At 43.2% G+C, this 26,344-nt stretch overlaps 4 protein-coding genes across 9 annotated transcripts in view; 2 read left to right on the top strand and 2 right to left on the bottom strand.

Moving 5' to 3' along the window:
* The window catches only part of agap2 (ArfGAP with GTPase domain, ankyrin repeat and PH domain 2), a 33,820-nt gene extending 26,505 nt beyond the window's left edge, over positions 1 to 7,315 (top strand). For 3 of the 5 annotated variants that reach the window (XM_031312483.2, XM_031312458.2, XM_031312473.2), the window contains 6 exons: positions 739 to 798; positions 1,110 to 1,261; positions 2,254 to 2,344; positions 3,052 to 3,274; positions 4,136 to 4,406; positions 5,980 to 7,315. In XM_031312483.2, coding sequence (XP_031168343.1) covers positions 739 to 798; positions 1,110 to 1,261; positions 2,254 to 2,344; positions 3,052 to 3,274; positions 4,136 to 4,406; positions 5,980 to 6,186 — 1,004 coding nt within the window. In that variant the 3' untranslated portion in view covers positions 6,187 to 7,315. The remainder of the gene's footprint in view (positions 1 to 738; positions 799 to 1,109; positions 1,262 to 2,253; positions 2,345 to 3,051; positions 3,275 to 4,135; positions 4,407 to 5,979) is intronic. The other 2 variants (XM_031312491.2, XM_031312464.2) reach the window with 1 other exon arrangement.
* Positions 1 to 26,344, bottom strand: part of LOC116059532 (tubulin alpha chain-like) — a 370,798-nt gene that overhangs the window by 245,315 nt on the left and 99,139 nt on the right. The gene's annotated exons all lie outside the window — the stretch shown is intronic.
* On the top strand, positions 11,338 to 16,897 carry LOC116059433 (zinc finger and BTB domain-containing protein 39). 2 transcript variants are annotated; one of them, XR_004898926.1, is made up of 5 exons: positions 11,338 to 11,450; positions 12,465 to 13,742; positions 14,172 to 14,525; positions 15,385 to 16,527; positions 16,624 to 16,897. XR_004898926.1 is itself a non-coding variant. In XM_031312505.2 (4 exons), exons 2-4 carry the CDS (start codon positions 12,498 to 12,500, stop codon positions 16,345 to 16,347), a joined length of 2,562 nt encoding a protein of 853 aa, XP_031168365.1. In that variant the 5' UTR covers positions 11,338 to 11,450; positions 12,465 to 12,497; the 3' UTR covers positions 16,348 to 16,618. The 2 variants fall into 2 exon arrangements, 1 of the variants encoding a protein (XP_031168365.1); XM_031312505.2 differs by lacking the exon at positions 16,624 to 16,897 and having other exon boundaries at positions 15,385 to 16,618.
* gpr182 (G protein-coupled receptor 182) lies at positions 19,113 to 21,575 on the bottom strand. Its single transcript, XM_031312641.2, has 2 exons — positions 21,387 to 21,575; positions 19,113 to 20,782 (listed from the first exon to the last, which is right to left on the bottom strand). The coding sequence occupies exons 1-2, from the start codon at positions 21,553 to 21,555 to the stop codon at positions 19,680 to 19,682; spliced, it is 1,272 nt and encodes a 423-aa protein (XP_031168501.1). The 5' UTR covers positions 21,556 to 21,575; the 3' UTR covers positions 19,113 to 19,679.

The raw sequence follows: 26,344 nt of genomic DNA, 5'->3' as shown, positions 1-26,344 counted from the left end.
TGAACTATTTCATCTTTGTACACTTCAGACTATGTTGCGGCATGATTATGTATAAAACCACACACTGCACTGTACATACTTTACATTGATTGTGTCTAGATTGTAATATTGTTATTTCCTTTTTGTTGTTGAAGTAAAGACACAAAAGCACAAATGAAATGTGTACTGTTATATTATAAAACCACTGATAACAGACAGGTGTTAGCAATATATTATAGAACTGTACAATGTACTTATTCTTACAATTTACTTATTCAACTTTACTTGTAAAATATACATATTCTTACTTTTTCCTAATAGAACTGTGCAACTGCACATCGGCTTGGGATGAACTACTTTACTACTACTTTCTCGCTACTGACAGCACTCCAAATTTACAAACAACAGAGCTACGGGTTGAAATCAACCGGAATTCTCCTTTAAGGCATAACTAGAAAATGAATGCATTAATAAAACAGTATGTTTTTGAGGTTTTTAATTATTGCAGATGTTATTATAAACAACTCGAACCTATCAAAGAAATGATGTTTACATCTTCACATTATTTACATATATTCCTATGCAGTTTTCCTTTTTCTTAATCCTTTATTTTCCACCGCTGTCTCTTCTGCGAGGATACAGATTAGCGTTTGTCTCTCTCTGAATATTTCATAACAGCCTTCTCTTAACACTTGTACTTGTCTTTCTCTGTTTCTCTTCTTTTTTTTCCTCTCCCTGTGCTTATCTCTCGCTCTGCAGCCAAACGCAAAATGTGGAAATTAAAAAGCTTTGGTAGCTTGAGAAACATTAATAAGACAGGTAACAAGTGAGGGGGGGATGGAGCTTAATCTGCCTGTGCTCTGATTTACATACAATATATTTTCCTCTTCAGTGTGTCTCACATCCCAAGCTTGAGTTGTTCATTTGACCTGTTTCCATTGTAACAACCTCAAGATTGTTCTGTTCTCACCTTCCATCAAACTGCCGTTTTGTTGTTTTGCATTTGTTTTTTGTACTTCCTTCACTGACTGTGGATTCATAATGCCCATTATATTAATCCATGGTAAATGATATGCCTGTTTACACATGCAATGTTACATGAGTTTGTTCTGCTTCCCTTTTACTCGCAGAGGAAGAGAATGCAGACTTTATCATAGTGTCGTTCACGGGGCAGACGTGGCACTTTGAGGCTGGGAGCCTGGAGGACCGGGACGCGTGGGTGTCGGCTATAGAGAGCCAGATCCTGGCCAGCCTGCAGTCCTGTGAGAGCGGCAGAAACAAGGTACACACACGGTTTAAAGGCCATACACAGCTATTTTCACAATCGGTGACAGGATCCTACATGAGCACACATTTGCTTTTCTGCACCAGTAGTAGTTTAGCAACATATGAATCAAAATCTGATGACAGCTGTGTGGTTGCTGCCAGCACTGTTAGTCATATCTGATAAAAACCACACTCACACAACCCTGAGGAACCACATTAGTTTTTGAGAGATAAGGCCAGGATCTTACTTTGAAAAACACTATCCTGTAATAGCCCCTGACCCCTGTGCAAAAAAAACTACACTTTTTTAAATAATGTTTGAAATGGTCTTTACACCCCGACAGCAATAAATAACTTATGGGCACATTACCAACCCTGCCTTTAAATCCCGCAGCAAAACAAATTAATTCCAGTAGAATTGCCTTGATTAGTGGATTAAGTAAATCTGTGCACAATCCAACTTTGGGGTAACTGACTGTGGAATGAGTAACAGGTGAGCACGTGGATGTGGGCTTCAGGTGAATGGAGGTTGTGCTAATATACTTTTCATACACAGTATGTAGTTCCAAGTGCATAGTTTGCGGATTTTGTGTACGTGCATGTATATCAGCAAGACATTCTGGGTATAAGACATGAGCTTACTGGACATACTGTTCTCAACCAACCCAAAATGCATTGCATCTCTTCAGATGGACTATGAGGTAGACGGTTAAATTCAAATAATAAAGGCCCGAGGCTCAAATCACATAATGCATTTTTTTTTTAAGAATTTGCATTAATTCATTATTATCACATTCATTTAGACAGTCCTAATTATAATGTTATTCTCCTATGTGCCACTATGGATTTTAAGTACCATTTGTTCTTGTGATATAAGTAATTGTAATTGTGGACTGATGTGTGTGTGTGTGTGTGTGTGTGTGTGTGTGTGTGTGTGTGTGTGTGTGTGTGTGTGTGTGTGTGTGTGTGTGTGTGTGTGTGTGTGTGTGTGTATTTGTAATGGTGCAGGCTCGGAGGAGCAGCCAGAGTGAGGCTGTAGCGCTGCAGGCCATCCGCAACGCCAAGGGCAACAGTCTGTGTGTCGACTGTGAAGCACCAAGTGAGTTTCCCTCCAGCTGCAGATTTACTCTGCTTTTGTGCCTCATTTCACACTGTTTAATTATCTACTCTACAGTGGTGAAAGAAGTACTGATATTTTACTATTTTAGTCAAGTCAGTTAAGTTTTTTTATACTGTATCCATACAGTAGTATTCATTTATGCTTTGTTTCTATGTTTATGCTTATATTTGTATAATTTGTCTTTAAATGTAAAGCACTATGAGTTTACATGTAATGAAAGGTGCTTATAAATAAAATTGTCATTAAGTATATATATACTATATATGTGTATTATGTTACTGGATTGTAATTATTGATGAACTGATATGTACACCACCTTAATGTTGAAGCTGGTAAAGGTGGAGCTCATTTGAATTTATTTATATATTTATTTTATATTAGGCAGATATATATATATATATCTGGCTTATAAATGTATGTCAATAAAGTCTTATTGACATAATAATATTACAATTTATTTGTTGATTATATTTTGTATTATTGATCTAAATCTGGAAAGTAATTAAAAACGTGTACAACATCTGTTAAGTGTACAAAGTAGCAGAAAATGTAAAAATGTAAGTAAAGTACAAGTACCTCAAAATTATACTTAACTACAGTACTTAGTCACTTTCTACTCCTGCCACTCTATAATCTGTGTTAGTTAATTTTGGAAAATAACCACTCTCTCTCTCTTCTCCCTGCAGATCCCACCTGGGCCAGTCTCAACCTGGGCGCGCTGATCTGCATTGAGTGCTCGGGGATCCATCGAAACCTGGGGACTCACCTGTCCCGCGTCCGCTCGCTGGACCTGGATGACTGGCCCGGAGAGCTCACACAGGTCCTGGCTGCCATCGGAAACCACATGGCCAACAGCATCTGGGAGAGCTGCACCCAGGGCCGGACCAAACCCACACCAACGGCAACACGGTGGGTGGATCAGCACATTTATCTCAAGGAACACAGCTTTTTAGATTGATGGATGCATTCTCAGACAGCCACTAGTTTCAATTTACGCCTGTACAGTATTCAAATCAACATGTAGGAGTTTATAACACAATATAAGGAATAGTTGTAAGTGTTCATTAATGTATTCATCACCAACATCTCCTATGAATCATCCATACGTGGTGCTAACAGATAAGTTGTCATCATTCAAAGCTTAATAGCTGTAATCATATTTACCATTATATCATTACACACATTAATGTTACAAAACATGTATCAACTGTTTACACACGTGTGAAAATCATTCACAGGCAGGTTTACTGTATGTTGAGCACCAGGGAATGGAAATAGCAGTTTGACAAATAAAGGTCCACTTACTAGATTTCTCCCGTACTTTTACCAGCATCTTATGGCCTTCATCAGTAGATGGAGTTTTCTCAGTTGTCATGGAAAGTGCAGAAGTAGTTATTAATACATATACACTGGTAAATATATTCATACTCACATTTATTGTTCATACAAAATATGAACTGTTATGTTAAATGGGCAGTCATTTATTTTCTGTTCATGCGCTTCTTACAGATGCTTCACAGGATGAGTTATAGTTATAGATGGCAAATACATTCATAAAAACAAAAAATGTCCTTATAGCTGCTTGCTGTTGTTGTAAGTGCTTGTGGGAAATATGAGATGTGAAAGTTGGCAAACTTTGTTACCCCAAGAAACAACCTGATGACTTTGTAAAAAATTGGGAGCTGAGTCAGATCTCAAACGTCAGAGCTTCACATTAGTGAAAACCTACTCCTTTGCATGACTGGATCTCCTGCATGTGTCTGTTTTCAGTGAGGGAAGAGAGTCGTGGATTCGTGCAAAGTACGAACAACGGGCGTTCGTGCCGCCTCTTCAGCCGGCCCCGGCTCCAGGCGACGGCATGCCGATGTGGCTGCTGTCTGCGGTGACTGAGAGGGATCTGCCCAGACTGCTGCTCCTTCTGGCCCACAGCACCAAGGAACAGATCAACGCTCAACAGGCCGGGTCGAACGCACCGCCTCGCTCGGCCCTGCACGCCGCCTGTCAGCTGGGAGATGTAGTCATGACCCAGCTGCTCATCTGGGTGGGTTTCTCCTTTCTGTAACACATTTTCATAATAAAGCAGCACATAGGTCACATTGAGATGGTCTTGCCATGGCTGGATAAACTGGTTTGGGGGCCCCAAGGCAGAAGATTCCTTTTGGCCCCTGTCGGCCACCTACTGCCCTCTGTTCAACATGAATATACCCTGTCACTTTTAAGTTCCAATTATGTTCAGTGGACAAAAGAGACAATAATGGGGTTTCCGCCTCAGCAGCTTCCCCAGGGGACCAAGAACCTTTTAAGGTTCTCAGGAACTTTCGACCTGAGGAACCATGGTGTTATTTTAGTTCCATGTAAAAAAAAAACTAAAAAAAACACCAGAACAGAACATGCAACAGTAAATACAGCATGACTCTGTGTTGTTGTTTCCTCTTTCTGTGAATGCATCAGTCTTATTTGCCTTATCTACACATCTCTTTAGCTGTGGTTGAACAGGAATGTGCAAAAGGGACTTTTAATTCTTAGTTTAGTTCCTGTGGTTTCACAGTTCCTGGAACCTTTTGATCAACAGGGGCTCTGTGCAGCTTTATCTGTCTAGAGACTCAGAAAATAACCAGGGCTCCATTACCTGTGTTCATTTGATTAAACACAACTTAAAGAGATTTCGCAATATGCACCATCTGAGCACAAAATAAACTAATAAAGGTCTTAAAATGAGATTTGGGCAAAGGGCCCCTGTACTCTACAAGACATAAGACTAGCTAATAATGCAGGGCTCATCTGCGTCCATATTGCATTAGAATTTCCAAAAAACAATTGACATGCAGTGAACTTTGGAATCTTGGGGCCCCAGAGTTACCTGCTTTCCCCGGTTAATATTCTGGTCTTGGGTCTTACAGACAAAGATGCTTGTCTGCTTTGTCCCATTGGAGTTGCCATACTTAACATGCAGTTTATAGGACAATTCCGGCGCAAAATGAACCTAGGGGTTAATAACACATGTGTACCGAGTCGACCGTTCTCTGGGATCTGTTTTCATGCTAATCGAATGTGTCTCTAGCTTGAAACAAGCTAGCGCAAGCTAGTGATTAGCTTGTAACGCTAGCCTTCGGGGCAGAGAGTAAATCGCTATTTGTATACCACTAACAAGGCTCAAAATAGCACCACACTTCCACGTAACATAATGAGCGTCCTTACATGTAAACCGAAGCATTGAGAACTTTGTAAGTGTACAGCCAGTTTATTAAAAAGATAGATTATAAAGACGATAGCGTTCATGTATACATGCGGGCACCATCTTGGGAAACAGTCATGACCAGTCGAACGACGAACGCCATGCAACTAGTAACCAGTAACATAGCTCAAACACGCCGTTCGTTGTTTGCTAATCACCGGTATGCGCTAGCTTGTTTCAAGCTAGAGATACATTCAATTAGCATGAGAACATATCCCAGAGAACGGTCGACTCGGTACACATGTTATTAACCCCTAGGTTCATTTTGCGACATGTTTGCACACTGTATTTCACTTCACACACTGTTCTACCTTTAATCCATATTTACCCTGCGAATAAGCTTATAAAGGAGTTAATATCATCTCTTTCCCCATAACAGTACGGAATCGACGTGAAAGCAAAAGATAACCAAGGCCAGACAGCCATGAAGGTGGCCAGAAAAACAGGGAGCAAAGGCTGCATTGATATTTTGCTTCAACACGGCTGTCCCAATGAGACGTCCCCCACCACTGCCACACCCGTCCTGTCCCGCAGGTCCAGCACTGCCAGCCTGGGCCGAACCAGCTCCAGGAAACGGGTGTCGTAGCGCCAACTGAAGATGCCACCACACGGAGGAGCTGTTGACCTCTGGAAGATGCTTATTGTTTAGAAACCTTTTGAAATCATGGATACTTTGGAGAGGGGCGTGCTTTAGGGAAAATGACAGGACTATATCATAGTACTAAGGATTTAAAAAAAAAATAGCTTCTGAAGACTGAACAACATATCAAACAACTTAAAAGCAATATTCATTCAATTTGTTGATGACAGATATGTTGCTGAAATACTGTGTTGTTGTGACCTCATTTCAAAAATGACTCAAGTAGAACTTTGTAGCTGTCTTCTGTAATTTTAGAGCAGACAAACTGCTTCCTGTTTCACTTCCACCAGAAGAAGTGCAATAATCCAACTATGATGATGAAAAGCAACAAGTTTTAGAGCGGACCGTGTCGGACGACTGTATGGTCAATACACCGAGAGGGTGCTGCTTTTATTCAAATTTGTTGTGACTGGACCAAAACGGCTCTTATTTCCTTTGGCTTTACAAATAAAAGCTACAATATGTCATGTTGTTAGTTATGTGTGCCTGTTGCAGCAGTATAAAGGCCAGTTTGGCCGATATAAATGGTTTTTCAGCGACGAATCAGCTGAAATAATTCTGCTTAGACTAGAAAAATTAATGGTTTGGAATATGTCAGTGTTACTCTCACAGGTCAAAGATATGGCGTTTTAATATACTGTAAATGTACCTATACTACATACTTAATGTTAAACTCTGTAACCAAGACACAACTGAAAAATCAAAGACTCAATTTTGTAAATGATTTCTACTGGTAGTTTTGAAAATATGTCAAGCTTGTGTTTTTCATTGTCTCTTATAGTTTTTTTTATTATCCTACATGTCATGAAAGCATAAACCAGTAAACAAAATGCTTTTACATAATGTGAACATGTGGCTATTTGTTAAGTTTCATTTGGGATGGCCCAATCGACTACATAAAGACATTATTCCCGTTCATATTACTGTTGTGTAGGTCATTCCCCGGAGTTTACAGTGAAGTATGAAGAGTTGCAGGTGTCATAGTTATTTCTGACACTTTGTGGGTTGTGTGAATCTCTAATGAGCTAAAAGAAATGGTTACCGGAATAAAATAAACTTTTTTTAATTAGCATTATTAGGATCGTTTGTTGTGTTTTCTTTTGTCTTTGTGTGTCTAGTACATAACAGTGTGGTTTTTATAGCGTCTTTAGTCATGCAGTGGTGGAATGTAACTAAGTACTTTTACTCATGTGCTGTATTGAAGTACATATTTGAGGTACTTGAACTTTAGCTGCATTTTTTTTTCTCATTTTATACTGTACTTTATATACTTCTAATCTGTTACATTTTGGAAGCCAATATTGTACTTTTTACTGCACTACATGTATTTGACAACATGAGTTACTTTACAGATTCAGATAATTCATTCAAAATCGAAATCACTATACATTCTGATTTATTATAAATGATTAAGCCACCAGCAGTATATAAAGTAGTTCAAATCAGCTCCACCTTTACAATCTGCAACATTAGTGATACTTACATACATTACACATTGCACATTGATGCATCAATAATTATAATTAAGTGATATATGATTCTGAAATGGACCATTCTGCACAATCAGTACTTTAAGTGTACTACACCTTGAGGAAGGCTCAAGCAGACACTCATTGGTGTATTTTTAATGTCTTGCCCTATTAATTAAAGGCCTTTTATCACTTTTTGTAACCAACCTTGAGTGCCTGGACTTGATTTTAATGACTTTTTTGGTCATAATTCTTCTTCCTTTTTGTGCAGTACTTTAAGTGTGTGTAATGCTGATACTTAGCCAGTACTTTTAATACCAGACTACTTTTATGTGTAACGGCGTATTTCTACTCAGTGGTATTGCTACTTTTACTTAAGCATGCGATATGATTTACACTGACAGTGCAAGAAGTCCAATGATGAGGTACTTGTACTTTGTGTATTTGAGTTTTTACATTTTACACTACTTTACAGTTCTACTCCATTTTAGAGGGAAATATTGTACCTTTTACTCCACTACATTTATTTGTCAGCTAAAGTTACCAGTTACCTTACAAAAAAAGATTTTACATTTAAAGAAATATAGAATAAAGATTAAAGCTCAAAGAGAGCAAATTAACTAATATTATAATAATATTATATAATAGCAAAGTATTTGCATCAAAAATAGACTTAAAGTACTCATTATGCTGAATGGCTTATTACAGAATATTACAAATATGCCAAAATTGTACTTCATCACAGTACTTGAGTAAAAGTACTTAGTTACTTTTTACCACTGTTGACAGTAGTCACCATAACCCATAACTAGTCATCATTGTTATCTACCGCCCACCAGGTCCTCTGGGAGAGTTTTTGGAGGAGCTGGATGTCCTTCTTTCAAACATCCCTGAAACTGGCCCTCCGCTGGTACTTCTGGGCGACTTCAACATCCAGACAGAGAAGTTAGCTGCCTTTTCTCACCTTCTCTCTTCTTTTGCCCTCTCACTCTCTCCTTCACCACCCACTCACAAAGCTGGCAACCACTTAGATCTCATATTCACCAGAAACTGCTCTACAGCCAACCTCACTGTTACTCCACTCCATACCTCAGACCATTTCTTCATCTCTTACTCTCTCCCGCTCTCCCAAGCTCACAACCATATCTCAAGAGACACCATACCTGTCCGCCGTAATATTCGTTCACTCTCTCCTTCTTCTCTGGCGGCATGTACTTTATTAACCCTCCCTCCATCCGACTCTTTCTTACTCATGTCTCCCAATGATGCCACAGACACTCTCTTCTCTACTCTATCCTCCTCTCTCGACTCTCTCTGCCCTCTTACTTCACGACAGGCTCGCAAATCCTCCCCAGCTCCGTGGTTATCTAACTCAGTACGTGCTGAAAGATCAACTATACGGGCAGCGGAAAGGAAATGGCAGAAATGTAAACACCCAGATGATCTGCTTACCTATCAGTCTCTTCTTTCCTCCTTCGCTGCCTCTATTTCTGCAGCCAAAAGCTCTTTTTATCAAACCAAAATTGAATCCTCTTTCTCGAACCCCAAAAAACTTTTTTCCATCTTCTCTAACCTCCTAGATTCCCCCAGTCCACCTCCTCCCTCCTCCCTCCTACCAACCCACTTTGTCAACTACTTTGTAAAAAAGATAGATGACATACGCTCTTCATTCTCAACCACACCTCCTGAAATCACCTTACCATCCATCACTTCCAGTACTCTTTCCTCTTTCACCCCTTTATCTCCAAACCAAATTCTTACTTTGATTACCTCTGCCCACCCAACCACCTGCCCCCTGGATCCTATCCCTTCTCACCTTCTCCAGTCCATTGCTCCGGACCTCCTTCCTTTCCTCACCCATCTCATCAACATCTCCTTGTCAACTGGCTCTTTCCCCGATGCCCTCAAAGAGGCAAGAGTGACCCCACTGCTCAAAAAACCAACACTCGACTCCTCTGATGTAAATAACTATAGACCCGTCTCCCTTCTTCCATTTCTATCTAAAACGCTTGAGCGTGCCATTTATAATCAACTCTCTACCTATCTCCACCAGAACAACCTTCTTGATCCCCACCAGTCTGGCTTCAAGGCTGGCCACTCAACAGAAACTGCCCTCCTTGCTGTCACTGAGCAGCTTCACATCGCTAGAACAACCTCTCTCTCTTCCATTATCATCCTTCTGGATCTTTCTGCTGCCTTTGACACAGTGAACCACCAGATCCTCATTTCGACACTCCGAAATCTGGGTGTCTCAGGCTCTGCGCTCTCATTACTCACATCTTACCTGGCAGACCGAACCTACCGGGTAACCTGGAGAGGGTCTAGCTCAGAACCTTGCCCACTTAAAACTGGGGTTCCTCAGGGATCAGTCCTGGGTCCCCTCCTCTTCTCTCTGTACACCAACTCTCTCGGGTCTGTCATTCAGTCGCACGGCTTTTCTTATCACAGCTACGCAGATGACACCCAACTAATTCTCTCCTTTCCTGAGTCTGAAACTCAGGTAGCATCACGTATCTCGGCCTGTCTGACTGACATCTCTTCTTGGATGTCCACACACCATCTGAAACTCAACCTCGACAAGACTGAGCTCCTTTTCCTTCCAGGGAAGGGCTCTCCTACCCAAGACCTGACTATAACAATTGACAACTCTGTGGTAGTCCCCACCAAGACTGCTAGAAACCTGGGTGTAACACTTGACGACCAACTCTCCTTCACTGCTAACATTGCTGCAACCACCCGATCGTGTAGATACATACTGCATAACATCAGAAGGATACGTCCCCTTCTAACGCAGAAGGCGGCTCAGGTCCTGGTTCAGGCTCTAGTCATCTCACGTCTAGACTACTGCAACTCCCTCCTGATTGGCCTGCCTGCATGTGCCATCCAACCCCTGCAGCTCATTCAGAATGCAGCGGCTCGACTTGTCTTCAACCTCCCCAAGTTCTCTCACACTACACCTCTCCTCCGCTCTCTTCACTGGCTACCAATTGCGGCCCGCATCCGCTTCAAGACACTAGTACTGACGTACAGGGCCACGAACGGATCAGCACCCGCTTACATCCAGAACATGGTCAAACCATATACCCCAACCCGCCCACTTCGTTCTGCATCAGCCAAACTGCTGGCTGCTCCCTCACAGCGAGGGAGAACTAATCACTCAACCAAATCCCGACTGTTCAATGTCCTGGCTCCCAAATGGTGGAACGAGCTCCCCATCGATATCAGGATGGCCAAAAGCCTACACATCTTCCGCCGAAGGCTAAAAACGCATCTCTTCCGACTACACCTCGGATAAAAAAAAAAAAAAAAAAATCTTGAACTTGCACTTTCGAACCTGCACTTTCATATGTCTCTTTGTAGCTTTGCCTATTTAAAGCTAATGTATTTGCACTTACTACTTGTGGTCTGGAGTTTGAACCTTCACAGTTGAAAGCACTTAATTGTAAGTCGCTTTGGATAAAAGCGTCAGCTAAATGACATGTAATGTAATAATGTAATGTAATGTAATGTAATAACATGTAATGTAGTTGTTTCCCAGCATGCTGTCTGCGCCTTCACAGTGCAGTATGACTCATCCAGACTGTAGGGGGCGCCTGCAGCGCACTCTTGTTGACATACGTCACCAACATGCGACGGCCTGTCAGAAGGGTAATCATTTCTAAGATTTACAGTCCGTGGACGAGCACCACACTGCTTTAAAACAAAGAGCAGGTTCGTCACCTACCAACGTCTTTTAAATGGGTGAGTCATAATCATGAGACTAACGAGACGAAACCGTTCAAACGAGAACGATTTTTGTCGCGCATAAATCTGTAAAATGTGTCTGATTTAGTGAACAGAGTTGACATAATGTGTCTGGAAAACTGGCTAAGCTCAGTTAGCTTCTTGTTGGAATAAACGGTCTATAAAATGTAAATTCAGAGTGTAAAATGTGTTGAAACCCTAGTTGTTTATACAGTCTATGGTCTTTGTTTTTTTGGAAACATTTCTTTGTATGTATTGGCGGGACAGATATCAAATTACCCACAGTTAAAGTTTTCACGTGCTAACGTCTATTAAGCACTTTAAAGTATTTATAACAACAATCTAAAATACATATACATCCGGTGCAAATTCCCCAGCTGTCTGTGTTTGGAAGTCTGTTTTTTTTCTGACTATTTCACTGTAAATCAATACATTAATTACTATTTCAAGTACTTGACTAATAATTGAAGACAGCAACCAAAGTAGCAAATATCCAGCATGTGTTTCCATAGACAAAATGATGTGTTGTGATGTCATGTTGAAATGAAAGGGTTAGTCCATGACTACACAAGATGTCAGACTTAGTTTGCGGTCTTTAACGTTATTAATTCAAGCTGAGTGACTTAATAGTTCTTCTAATTGTCTCCAGAAACAGCTCTGTTTTGAAAACATAGTCACTTGGTGATATTGTTACGTGATTGTAATATTATTTCATGTCATTGTAAACGGAATGTCTTGGGTTTTGGGATTGTTGTTCAGACAAAACAAGCTATTTTAAAAACTTCATATTGAGCTGTGGGAAATTCAGACATTTTATAGACAATAAAACAGATCGATTAATAATGAAAATGTTTAGTTGCAGCCCTAGTGACAGTTAACGGAACATACTGTATGTTCTTTGGCCTTGACTGCACATTCAAGTATTGGACAGAAAGTAAACGTTGCCTGACTGTTAAGGTACCACACGTATTCCTCTTCTGTTGTGCCTGACTGTCTTCTCTGCTCCTGCAGTTGGACTGTAGCGCACCAGGAGCTGCAGCAGGGATGAGGATCCGGCTGCAGGGTCCCGGCCACGCTGCCAGCCTTCTCACTGAGCTCAACCGCTGCCGGCAATCACGCCAGTACTGTGATGTGGTCCTGCAAGTTGGCAACCGCACCTTCGCAGCCCACCGTGCAGTGCTGGCCTGCGCCGGGACGTACTTCCGTAACCTGTTCGCACGGGCTCCAGCCTCGCCCACCGCCGCCTTCTCTTTGGAGTTTATCTCCCCGGCCAACTTCGAGAAGGTGCTGACGTTCGTCTACACGGGGGACATCTTGACCGACCTCATAGATGTCGGGGTGCTGTATGAGCTGGCTGAGAGGCTGGGCGTTAGTGAACTGGTGAGGGCCTGTCATGCTACCTTCCCCGACCTGCAGGCTTCTGAGTCTGCAAACTGTAAAGCCGGTAGTCCTGAAGACCGCTCCCTGGACTCTAGCATGGTCGCTGCTGCCGCTGCTGCTGTGTCCACAGTGGCTGCCGCTGGTGCAGCTTCTGCATCGTCTGTGTGTTCTTCTGCCGCCTCCTGCTCGTCTCTGTCTTCATCTGCTGCCCCGACCCCTGCTGCCGCTCCCTCGCCCGTCTTCCAAGCCAGAACGGCTAGCGCCGGTTGCAAAGCTCACGCCGGGGCTCTGTCTCTGGAGCTGAAGGCAGAAGACATGCAGTCTCATATCGGCTACGGGCAGATGGCTGCAGATCAACCACTACCAGGAGGTCCGATTGATGGCGTGCTGCCTCCGGGGCCTGTGCTCCAGCTGAAGATTGAGCAGGGCCTGGAGGAGGAGGAGGCAGAGGGCAGCCGTGAGGACAGAGACACAGACGGACGAGTGGTTTCTGAGAGCACAGGAAGCTCTCTGCCTCAGAGCATCGACGCCGCACCGCCCGACTCCTGCTCCTTCGCCGACTCCTCAGCTCCACTCGGAGATCAGGCCTGCGACTTGGCATCGTCCTCGGAGGAGCCTGGAGGCGGCCTGCAGGTGGGATCAGTGGAGGGCGGCGTGGTGGACGTCCGGAGGGACGGCAGGCTGATGTTCGGAGAGGTGGAGGAGGGTGAGAACGAGGAGGAGAGGGAGGCTCTGAGAAGGAATGGAGCCACGGAGGGAGCTGAGGAGGAGGAGCAGTGGAGACAGCTGGCAGGGGAGATCATCGAGCTGAGCGACGATGAGACCTTCATGGACGAGGGAGACGAGGAGGACGATGAAGACGATCTTGTGTATGTGGAGAATGGAGAGGGGGGGAACTCAAGCAGCCAGGTAATGATTGCATTTATCAGCTTTAAATTGTTTCCAATGAACATGAGTCAACATTGGGCTGGGCGATATGGAGAAAATCAGTACTATATTCTTGACTAAATACCTCCATGTCAGTATACAACGATATTGTATGGTTGACAATTGGTGCTTTCACAAAATTTCTTTAAAAATAATCATCAGTAATTGGGTTATAATGAGGAAGTGGGTAAAGGCAAATGATAGAACAGCTAGAACAGTCTGGTAAGTTCACAAAATGACATCACTTTACTGTAATGTATCCTTTAAAACCAGGAAAAGACTAAACTTAAGCTATCACGATATCTAAAATCTAAGACGATATCTAGTCTCATATCACAATATCGATATAATATGGATATATTTCCCAGCCCCAAGTCAACACAACAGAAACAATGCTTTTCACTCCTCCAGGTGACGGGGAACATGCTGTCGTGTAAAGCCTGCGCAGTGCCTCTCCCAGCGGACTCCGCCGCCATCAGGAGACACGCTGAGACCCACCTGACGGAGCTGGGGCACTGCAGAGTGTGTGGGGCCTCGTTCCCGGACCGCCCCGCCGCTGTCGCCCACTCCCTCTCCCATGTGGGGGTGCAGCTCTTCACCTGCGACATGTGTCACTTGCAGTTCTGCAGCCAAAACAAACTGCTGCGCCACCACCGCCAGACAGCCTCCACTTACACCATACCACAGGTGGCGCTGACCAACAGCAGCCAGGGACTGGAGCTGCAGTGTGCAGTGTGCACCAAGACCCTCAGCAAGGACTTCCAGGTTAGTGGACATTTAGTCTGGATCGATGGAAGTGCACGTCCAGGATAAAGTCTGACATCCATGCGTCTGATGTCAGGCTTTGTCCCTCGCCTTCCACTCTCCGCGTGTTGTCGTTTTCAAACTCTGTTCGCTTCGGGAAACAACAACTAACTTCGAGCTAGCGAGCTACACGCTGAAAATGTCAAGGTTTGAAGAAAATTTGGATGGTGCAACATGGCAGGCCTGCCTGGTTCTTTCGGGGAATGATTGTAAAGATTTAAAAAGAATATGTTTACGGCATTTCCTCTCTAACTGGGACGTTTTGGGACAGATTGGTGGGATTGTTGTGGATGAAGTACACACTGCGATACACTGGTAAGAGACAATGAGGTTTAACCATGTATCCAGCTAATATAAATAGCTCACATTACTGTGTTGGTCCTTCCCGAGACTATTTAGCAACTTAGCACCGCCCAGGACGATTGTGATTGGTTTAAAGAAATGCAAACAAACCAGAGTGTATTTTTTTCTCCTATCCCAGAATGCATCTGTGGTGTAGCCAGACGTTACTCCACAGTGCTGTGGAGATAGGTCTGGCAATGCGAGACAAGCGGACATTCAACAATTTTTTTGGGTGTAGGGTATTGCCAGTTTGTAGCTGCAAAAAAAACAAAAAAAAAACCAGTTACAAAGTCAATCAAGATAAAAACCATTTAGTCCAATAAAATGGAATGAAATCAGACCATTAAAAGTATTGACAGTGACAGACGTGTGACAGTAACACAGAGAGAAAGTAAGAATACGGAATTACTCTTTAACCACCTGCTTCATGCTGTCCTCACATTTATTTTGAAATTATTTTTTTTGATCTCCTTCCCAGACGGTCAAAGACCACCTGCTGAGCCACGTGTGTCCCCAGAGCCTGAGCTGTGGCGTGTGCCACCTCCCCCAGCTCTCCTTGTGCTCCCTGCTGTGGCACGCCCTCGCCCACCTATCGCTGCCCATCTTCACCTGCCCACACTGCGCCCGCTGCTTCGTGGAACGCTCCATGCTGGACAGACATATGATCGCCCACGCCGAGGAGGCGGCAGCTAAGGAGAGGGAGCGCTCGGCGCTGAGGGCGTACAGAGTCCGGGCGGACGGAGGCGCAACGACAGGAGCGGAGGAGTTGCATTGCTTCCTGTGCCCACAGACTTTCCGCTCCACCTCGGCCTTTCAGTACCACCTCAGCCTGCACACTAGCGAGTCCCTGGCGGGGGTTGGAGGCGCCGGGGGCCAGGGCTGGCTGGGCAAACGTAAAGCCGAGTCTCTGGAGTGCCCTCTGTCCACATCGTCTCAACGGGAGGTCGGCGGCCTCGTTAAAATGAGCAACCTGGGCATGGGGCTGGGAATGAGTTTCGGCATGCCGGATAAGTTTTATCAAGGGTCAATGCACAGCGTGCCCTCTGGGGCGACGAGCAACGGGAGTTCAGGGCAGGACGGGGGAGTCGGGGCGGCGGGCATCCGCGAGAAATGGTACCGGTGTCGCTACTGCGGCAAACGCTTCGCCCACTCGGGGGAGTTCACCTACCACCTCCGCATTCACACCGGCGAGAAACCCTACCAGTGCAAGGTCTGCCAGCGCTTCTTCAGAGGCCGCTCCACCATGATCTGCCACCTGAAGACGCACGCCGGCGCCCTCATGTACCGCTGCACGGTCTGCGGCCTTTTCTTCTCCACGCTGAAGCTGGTGTCGTCACACATGGAGCTCCACAAGGACCACCTGCCCCCGGACTTCAACATCGAGCAGACCTTCATGTACAACGATCACTCTAAAGAACCGCTGCCCGCCGTGGACACCTGATGTGTGCCCGCCTGGCTTCTCTCCTACACCTCCTCTGTGTCTGGTTGTCGTGGACCACATACTGCATATACCGGTAGTCGAATAGGGCTGATACTAACGATTCTTTTCATTATCGTTTTTCTTTTAAATTGCTGTAAAATGTCAAAACATTTTAAAAACGGTTGTCACATTTGCTCTTAAGTTAAAGAGCCCCTACTATACTTCTTTTTCAGCGTCATATTTGTACTCTTGGGGTCTACTAAAATAGGTTTACATGCTTTGATTAAAAAAACATAGAATGTTTGAGTCTGAGCTCTTGGCCCCGTCTTCCTGAAAAGCCCAGTCTGCTCTGATTGGTGCTTGCTCAGCCAGCACCTACTGTATGAGCAGCACAGATGAAAAGCTGGGCTGGCTTTCTCAATCTGTGACATCACTAACTGAGGAATTTCAAACAGGTATGTGGGCGAGGCGTTTTCAGGCAGAGAAGTAGTGCTGGCTGGGGGGGAGAGGAAGCTCCATTTGGAGTGAAATGTGTTTCTTTGTACTTTATACATTTATTACACACACTAAAAAACTATAACACACTAAAAGATGGTGGGGGGGAAGCATAATAGGGGCTCTTTGCGGTAGGGCTGGGCGATATGGAGAAAATCAAATATCACAATATTTTTGACCAAATACCTTTGCCAATATTGCGACAATATTGTAGGGTTGACAATTGGTGTTTTCACAAAATATTAACACGATGAGATTCGCGGTGACTAATATAATGACTAAGTGGGTAAAGGCAAATAATAGAACAGCTGGAACAGTCAGGTTAGTTCAGAAAAGTACATCACTTTACTGTAATGCAGCCTAGCGCTGGGCGATATGGAGAAAATCAAATATCACGATATTTTTGACCAAATACCTCAATATCGATACCGCAACGATATTATAGTGTTGACTATTGGTGCTTTCACAAAATATTAACACAATGAGATTTTAGATAAATAATCATCAGTAATGTGGATATAATGACTAAGTGGATAAAGGGAAATAACAGAACAGTTACAACAGTCTGGTAAGTTCAGAAAATGACATAAATTTACTGTAATGCAGCCTTTAATACCAGGAAAAGACAACGCTTATGCCATATTACAATATTACGATATCCAAAATCTAAGACTATATCTAGTCTCATATCACGATATCGATATAATATCGATACATTGCCCAGCTCTAATGCAGCCTTTAAAACCAGTAAAAGACAACACTCCTATTACAATATAACGATATCCAAAATCTAAGGGATATCTAGTCTCATATCACTATTATCGATTTATATTAATATTTTGCCCAGCCCTACGTTACGGTGACATCTTCAAATAGCTTGTTTTATCCCACCAAGAGTCCAAAACCCAAAGATATTCAGTTAATAGCGATTATATAAAAAAAGAGAGAAGCAGCAAATCCTCACGTTTGAGAAGCTTGCAACGACTAATCGACTAATGGCATCAGCTCTGTAATAGACTTAGACTTTTAGAATGTAGTGGACGTATTATCTGTCAGATGCCGTTTACTGAGTCAACCTGTTTTGGAGGGTTTGGTCTCCTTGAACTAAGATGAAAAGAAGCCACCTGGTGGCAGTGTATCCTGTCGTGTGTCAGTGCAAGAAGGGAAGCTGCCGGATCGTTGACCGACACGCAGCGCCCCCGCTTGTATTCATCTACTCCAAACAAGTCTGTATCTTTATAAAATACCGGGATAGGTTTTTAATGTCAGTGGTTGATAATCACACTGTTATCAAGGTAGCATAGAAATTATTTTCCTATATTTATCACTGTTTTCAGACTTTTTAATTGTCTTTTTAAAGTTTTTTTTTTTCTTTCTTCAATCCACAGGTACAACATGACACATAAAAGAGTGCATTTTATTTGCCATTGAAACATAAAAAGGTGTTTTTACTTCACATTTCAGTGTGAAATTTGTGTCTTACCTCATATTTATGATGAAAGTGTAACTAAATATTTTTTATGCCTTTATACATTATCTGTTTCTATGTTGGCCTTTTTTTTTTTTTTTCTATATTGTTTTTGAAAAAAAAATCTAATAAATGCCTCTAGGAAAACTGTTATCACCCCGAAAAGATGAATCTGTTTACGATGACCTTTTTAAAGTGTCCTGAACCACAAAACCCATCCATCATCAGGATTTCAGTGATGAAGTTGCAGAAACCTGCGTAGCATTGTGAACCTCCTGCTTCCGGGGGCTTGTGACCTTTGCCCCTTTATTTTTTAAAGCCCCGGTCTCTTCCTGCTATTGTGCCATCTGCGGACTGACACCCCCTTTTTCCTTTTTTCGGCCTTGTTATCATTTAAACTGTTGAACGTGACACATTCCAGATGGAGACAGAAAGGGAAGTAAATGTAATGAAGACTGCGAGAAGGGAGATAGCTAATGTGCAAGAACAGCAAAACGTCTCGGTAATATAAGCACATTAAGCTTCCGTTAAGCATGCCCCCGAGCTTGCTCATTGCTCTACTTTTGCCTTTACGGTAACAAAGTACAAACGCGGGGCGCCTGGGTAGCTCACCTGGTGGAGCGTGTGCACTCCATGTATGGAGGCTCAGCCCTCGCCGCAGCCGTCGCGGGTTCGACTCTGACCTGCGGCCCTTTGCTGCATGTCATTCCCTCTCTTTCTCTCTCTCTCTCTCTCTCTCTCCTTCAGCTGTCCTCTCAAGTAAAGGCCTAAAATGCCAAAGAAATAATCTTAAAACAAAGTACAAACACAATTTCTGCAGCTTAAATTGATACAAATAGTGTTTGATGGCATTTTATTGCATTTCAACCATGTTACAGCACATGTAGACTACAGCAGCATCTAGGAACAGATAAATAAGCACTTAGTAATTAGGATTTATCTGTTAGATTTGTAATGAAATACAATATTTTTTACATTTGCAAGATGTTTATGTGAATATGAGGATTGGTCTTATCTGGCGCTGGACGGACCGCACATTTGTTTACACACATTCCTGGTGTGGCACTATTCTTCTCCTGTGCCATGAGATTTTTAGAGGTTGCCATGAGTTCCTGTGGGAGCACATCAAACATTTCCTGCCTTTCTCCGTTTAAAACTGATCAGATACATGATACAAAAAAAAAAAAAAACAGGAAGTTGATTATGAGAGGAAGGTGTTTGTGAGCCCCTCTGTTACATAACAAACAGCACAGTGAGTCTATGACCATGAGTGAGATGATACGTTGTGCGATCTAAGCCTCTGGTATTCTGAAGCACCAAGCCTGGATTCAGTTCTGTCTCGCTCCTGTTGCTCTCTCTTTTCTTATCTCAGTTTCTTTTTCTTTTTTTTTTATGATCCAACATCAGACTGGCTGGTGCTGGCGTTACTTAACTTGCGTTGCTTCCCCGGGTCTCCCCCGCCTCCATTGGGAGCGTGGGGCTGGGTCCCTGTTCCTACCTGCTCCACAGTTCCCTCTCTGGGAATGTACGTCACCACGGTGTTGATCAGGTTGCTGCGGAAGCTCTTGCTGAGGAAGTTGTAGAGGATGGGGTTGGCGATGCAGTGGAACAGAGTGAGACTCTGCACCACGCTGAATGAGAAGTAGAGGGCTTCCACTGTGTTGCAGCTGAGGAGGAAGGGTTCCAGGTCGTCTATGATCATCAGGAACATGACCAGGTGGTAGGGCAGCCAGCATATGACGAATACCAGCGAGTACACGTGCACCAGCCACACGTCCCGCCGGCCCTGCACGTCCGGTGCCGTCTGAACCGCCCGAGCGATCAGTACGTTACAGGTGACGATGACGGCAGTGGGGCCGACAAACTGGAAGATCAGGCAAAGGAAAGTCACCGAGACAAACCATTCGGTGTAGTTGTGCTCGGGCAGCATGTAGCAACCCGGCTCGTCCCACTCTAGAAGATCCACATGGACGTTCTCCATCAGAGCCAGGAACAAGGAGAGCGCCCACAGGCCTCCGCAGAGCACCCAGCGGCGCCGGCCCAGCACAGGGAAGAAGGCGGGAAACGAGGGCCGGGTCAGGGACAGATAGCGCTCCAGGGTCATGAAGGCCAAGAAGAAGGAGCTGCTGTAGAAGTTGACCACGTAGACGAGGTTGGTGACCTTGCAGAGGAAGCGCCCCCACAGCCAGACCTTGTCCATGGTTACCTCCATCATGAAGAAGGGCAGGATCACAATCACCATGAGGTCCGACAGGCTAACGTTGATGATGCAGAAGAGAACCCCGTTGGCCGAGTGGCGCCGGCGCCAGTTGACCCAGATGACCAGCGCGTTCTCCAGCAGGCCCACGATGAAGATGAAAAGGTAAACGAGGAAGAGGGCCATGCGCCGGTAGTCTCTCACAGAGTCCAGGTCCAGGGTGCACTCGTAGACGAACCACGGGGTGCCATTGAAGTAGTCCAGCGAGTGGTTGTGCTCGTGAGTGCTCATGGTCTGGAGTGAAAAGCAGAGGGAAAGTATTTCATATCTGGACAGAGTTGAGATTTACTTTGGGGTTAATCTGATTATGTTTTCAGACGTTACACAACACACAAGCACAGGAGGAGGAGGAGGGTGGCGGGGTGAAATGTTTCTCAGAAGATTTTCTGAGGTGGGTACTAAAACCACAACAGATTGTTAGAAAGCCATTTCACAACGAGCAACATGCAGTTCAGATGGTATACACTCCACCGATTAAGCCTTCCTATAACATCGTTTGACTCACATGGACAGTATTTTTCTTTTTTACTAAATTTTTCTTCGTTGTCAAAACATGTCGCCTACGTTACCCACAATTCAACTCGACCGCCGACAGTTTGGTATGAGCTGTGAGTGTGTAATGCTAGTAGCGGCTGATGTAGCCTGAATCAGAGATGAGCAGCGGGCTACATAGGTCTATATGCACACTTCTTTTGAACTCCACACCTCACAGTACATCCTAACACCTGTAAACATACTTTGATGTGTAAAATCGGCAGAGTTCCTTTCATATAGAAATTTAAGGTTGGAAACAGATTTGTTACATCTCCAGAAATATAGATTTGGACTTTATACCGTACCTTTGGTATTGATGAAGAGTGTTGTGGAGATGAAGAGGGCAGGTCCCTCCTGAGGCCTCGCTGTTTTTCTGCGTAAAGCCTGCAGACACCAGATCACTCCTTCCAGCTCCGATGTGGAGGGCTATCTGAGCAGTCACGCAGCCAGGAGTTTCTACCCTCCCATCTCTCATTAACACACACACACACACACACACACACACACACACACAGATCTAACAGGACATCCTCAGTAAGTAGTGGGGAGTGGTGTAGAAGTCCAGGGATGCCCACACAGGGAATGGAAGTTAATTTCATTTCTAAAAAGAAAACTGTGTTCAGACTACTTTAGTTACTTTTCAAATTAAGATTTTATCAAATTAGCCAGTATTCCACTCCTGCCTTCTTAATCATCTCACAAGCCTTTTGATTTATGTTGTGACCCTTTGGAGGGGCTCGACCCTTAGCTTGTAAACCACTGGACTAAACTACCTGACCTGAGCGTATAAGGTAGTTCAAACTAGCTCCACTGTCCCACTACTTGTGCATATTAATAATTTAATAGAGTAGTTAATTCAATTTAAGATTGTCCATCGCTTACATTACTCCAAAGTCAGATTACATAGAATATATCTATCAGTCTCCCCAGTGTGTGACAGATGTAATATGTCTGAGGGTACACTGTCCCATGCTTTTTGGACCTGCTCTTCATTGGTAAATTTTTGGTCTAAAATATTTGACTGGTACTCCAAAGCATATCAGAGACCCCTTCAGCCCGAGCCTGGACTTGCTATTTTTGGCTGCTCACAAATAACAAGGACAATTCCAACTATAATGCGGCAACCATTGGAACTGGGATTGATAGTTGCCAAGAGACTGATATTGAAGGAATGGAAGTCTTCCACTCCTCCTTCCTTTCAGGTATGGATCACTGACATGCTATCCATAATACAAATGGAGAAACTCCGCACCAGTCAAATGGACACATTTTTCCGTTCTTGGAACCCTTTCTTAACTCATTTTGAAAAAGCTAAAATACAGTAAACTAATTGTGTTCCTGTATTAACGACCTTTCCTCCTACTGCTGTACTAATTAAGACTGTAAACAACTGGCAATAGCTGTATCTGAGCCTTGTTTGTTTGTTTGTCTGTTTGTCTGTTTAATTTGAAAATGTAAATAAAATATTAAAAAATAAATAAATAATAATTTAATAGAGTATATAACAATAATAATATATAATTTGTAGAAAAGGGACTTTTGATACATTGAAGTTTAAAAACTAATTTGTTCCTACCTCTGTCAAACTTTTAAAGCATGCAGCTTGAGGCTGTAGAGATTGTGCAATAGTTTCATGGGGGGGGGGTTATGTGTCATGGGATGTGTGCAATACATACCTTGTGCAATTTAATTTTGTTACTGCTACAATTGGTGCTATATCTAGTAAACTCATCTCATCTGTGGAATGGCCTTCCACTACATGTTAAAGAAGCTCACTCAGTTGACATTTTTAAATCTAGATTGAAAATCCAGCCCTCTACTCATTGTACTACAGCCAACCATAAAACACCATCCTTTCTGCGTCCTTCACAAACATACCCTTTTCACTTCTTCTCTTATGTTGCTGGTTTTCGATTGTTTATTGATTATTACTGCTTTAATGCTGTTCACTTGTTTTGCTGCTGTCTGTTATTTCTGTGTTCCTTTAATTGCAAAGTGCGCTAAGACCATGTTTAATGACAATTTTACACTTTAAAATAAATCTGATAGATTGATTATATCGCCGTATGGTTTGGAGGATTTGTTGTTGGATCCACATGACGTTCAGCACGAGTACTGGCTCCAAGTTCATTCGGATTTCTGCTTTCAGGTTATAAAATAAATCAGATTTGGGTTTTTTTTAGGTCAGTAAATTGGTTACTACAGATCTTAATTAATGTTATTATCATTTTTTTGGATTGCATGAACATTCTGAAGGTGAGTTTCCTCAGTGCATGATCCTGTGTGCATACATAAAGGCTGGTAGGAATGGTGCAGAAACAGTAAAAACAGGCACCACATAACAACAGAACAATGCCAGGAAGTCGACGGTGGGGTTTAAAACACCATCGAGCCACTCAATCACACACACAAAATGCCAACACTCTTAAAGTGAGCTGCAGTTTATATAAATGTAAAACCGCTCTATGCCTGAATTCAGGCACTCTGCAGTTTAGGGTTGAACTTTTTCCATGTCCATGTCTAAATTGGAACAAGTGCAAAGTTGTCACCTCCTCTAATGAAGTGATGACATTGAGCCAACCGAGCCCAGATGTGTCCTCCTCATGACTGAGGTCAGCGTCATACGGAGAAAGCTTTAGTGTTGGCTGTGAGCTCCACTGATTAATGGGATGTGATCCCCTGGACGGGGTGTTCCTACACTGCCTCTTCAGATCGTCAGCAGTTTGTAGCTCGCTGACCTCCTTCTGTCTCGCTGCTCATCCTGCCTCCATCCCATTGTCTAAATCCATTCAGTTTCTGGTGAAACAAGACGGAACCAGTCAGCAAATTCTGTCTCTTCTGATGAAACCGGAAGGAACCAGTCAGCAAAAAAACACATCTTCTGGAAAGAACGTGACAAAAAGCAGTCCCTGACCCCTCAGCATGAGGATTAAAACAACTGTAAAGGTTTCCTGATATTCTGACCTGCAAAATACCACTTAGCTACCAGTAGACTACCTCTGACAATACCATTTACTGTAGGTACAAGAGTCTGACACACTCACAATGACAATGCTATGCTGATGTTTTCGCAGGTATGTTTACCATGATCACATCATAGTTTAGCACGATAGCACGCTAACACTCACTAATTAGTACTAAAACACAAAGTACAGCTGAGGCTGATGGGAAGGTCATTAGTTTTGCACGTTCGTATTGAGTAGAAAAATGAAGTATTGGACAACTGAATATTTTGACTTGATGATAGCGCTAGAGGAAAACTTAAAGCAGCCATATTATGCTCATTTTCAGGTTCATAATTGTATTTTAAGGTTGTACCAGAATAGGTTTACATGGTTTAATTTTCAAAAAACACCATATTTTTGTTGTACTGCACCGCTCTCTCTCACTGCTGCAGATCCTCTTTTCAGCTGGTCTCTGTTTTAGCTACAGAGTGAAACCTCTTTTCTTCTTCTTCTTCTTCTGTACTATCTTTGATTGCACTGCACATGCTCAGTAGCTCAGATGTAGATCATGTCAGCTAGCTAGCTCCATAGACAGTAAAAGAAAGGCTGTTTCTACAACTTTGGTCAGTTACAAGGCAGGATTAGCTGGGAGACTTCTAAATGAGGGCGCACATGGAAGTAGTTCTTTTGTAGATTATGGTGAACTTGTGTGTGTTGTAGCAGTGCTTTGCTATTGAGAACGAGGTAGCATGCTAGCGTTAGCATGCTAACGAGCTAATGGTTGCGGGTAGTCTGCTCGTTTCGGCTTGTGACGTCACAAGCCGTGCCGATTTTGAACAGCTCACCCAGAGACTGAAGGCAGGACACATTCAGAAACCGTATCTCACTCTAAACAGCATGGGTGGATTTTTTTCAAAGTTTGTATGTGTGTGGAAGCACCAGAGACACAACATAACACCCCAAATCCCAGAAAAAGTGATTTTTTCATAATATGGGCACTTTAAAGTGGCCATATTATGCTCATTTTCAGGTTCATAATTGTAATTTGAGATTGTACCAGAATAGGTCTACATGGTTTAATTTTCAAAAAAACACCATATTTTTGTTGTACTGCACATTGCTGCAGATCCTCTTTTCACCCTGTGTCAGGTCTCTGTTTTAGCTACAGAGTGAGACATCGCAACTTCTGTAACATCTTTGTTGTCAGTCGCACATGCGCAGTAGCTATGTAAGGATTACATGAGCTAGCTAGCTGTTTCTGCAACTTCGGCCTGTACAAGCCAGGATTAGCAGGGAGACTTCTTCTAAATGGGGGCGCACTTCCAACTTTGTGTGGAATACCTGCAGAACAGGGCCATGTAAGTAGTTCTATACAATTTATTTTGAAGATTACGGTGAATTTGTGTGTGTTGTAGCAGTGTTTTGCCAATGAGAACGAGCTAGCATGCTAGGCATGCTAGGCATGCTAACGGTTAACGCCCTAGGCCACTCATCTCAGCTAGTTATGTAGAAAGCTGTGCAGATTTTGACCAGCTCACCCGGAGACTGAAGGCAGGACACATTCAGAAACCCATATCTCACTCAAAACAGCACGGATGTTTTTTTTTCAAAGTTTGTATGGATGTGGAAGCACCAGAGACACAAAATAACACCCCAAATCCCAGAAAAAGTGATTTTTTTTCATAATATGGGTACTTTAAAGGATCACTAAAGTTAAAACAATTCCCTCTGAGGGGAACATGAATGTGTGTGTGTACCACATTCCATGGCAACCCCAGTTCAAGGAGTAAACATTTTTAGAGATTGCTCCTGTGGTATAAAATTGTGTTGTATATATTACGTACAGGAAACATTTTTGTAGTTCATGTCTTTGTATTGTTGTCTTTTGTTAATGTTTGAATGTGTTTTTTTCTTTTTGCACTCCTGACTGCAGATCAAGTTTCCCATTTGGGATAACCGTGATTGAAGTGAACTGAAACATCAGCCTGCTGACGGCGCTAGAGGAAAAGTCAGAAGATCACTGAAGTCAGTAGGATTCATCATCTGGGGACCATGAATTTCTGTACAAAATTGCATGACAATTAATCTGATAGTTTGCGAGATATTTCTGTCTGAACCATTAGGTTGGCGACAGACTGGATGCGTCGAATGAGCGTGTCAGCTGCGTGGCGCGTCCGTTTTTATTTGCCGAAAACGCGTGCATGCTAGAAATAGAACCGACACCTATTTTTCAGCAAAATAGAATAGGAAAAGATGTTTATATGTCATTTTAACACGAATACATATTAATAAATTACATGTTGATGTTGGAAAGTCTCT

This window comes from Sander lucioperca, chromosome 12 (genome assembly GCF_008315115.2).
Source record: "Sander lucioperca isolate FBNREF2018 chromosome 12, SLUC_FBN_1.2, whole genome shotgun sequence".
NCBI classification, from domain to species: Eukaryota; Metazoa; Chordata; class Actinopteri; order Perciformes; family Percidae; genus Sander; species Sander lucioperca.
This window is presented reverse-complemented; position numbering and strand designations above follow the sequence as displayed.

Excerpts from the sequence above, each read along its gene's own strand:
- LOC116059433 (XM_031312505.2), top strand. The coding sequence starts at position 12,498 with ATGAGGATCCGGCTGCAGGGTCCCGGCCACGCTGCCAGCCTTCTCACT. Across the intron at positions 13,743-14,171 it reads GGGGGAACTCAAGCAGCCAG|GTGACGGGGAACATGCTGTC; the intron begins GTAATGATTGCA and ends TCACTCCTCCAG. Across the intron at positions 14,526-15,384 it reads CCCTCAGCAAGGACTTCCAG|ACGGTCAAAGACCACCTGCT; the intron begins GTTAGTGGACAT and ends TCTCCTTCCCAG.
- gpr182 (XM_031312641.2), bottom strand. The coding sequence starts at position 21,555 with ATGAGAGATGGGAGGGTAGAAACTCCTGGCTGCGTGACTGCTCAGATA. Across the intron at positions 20,783-21,386 it reads CACTCTTCATCAATACCAAA|AGACCATGAGCACTCACGAG; the intron begins GGTACGGTATAA and ends GCTTTTCACTCC.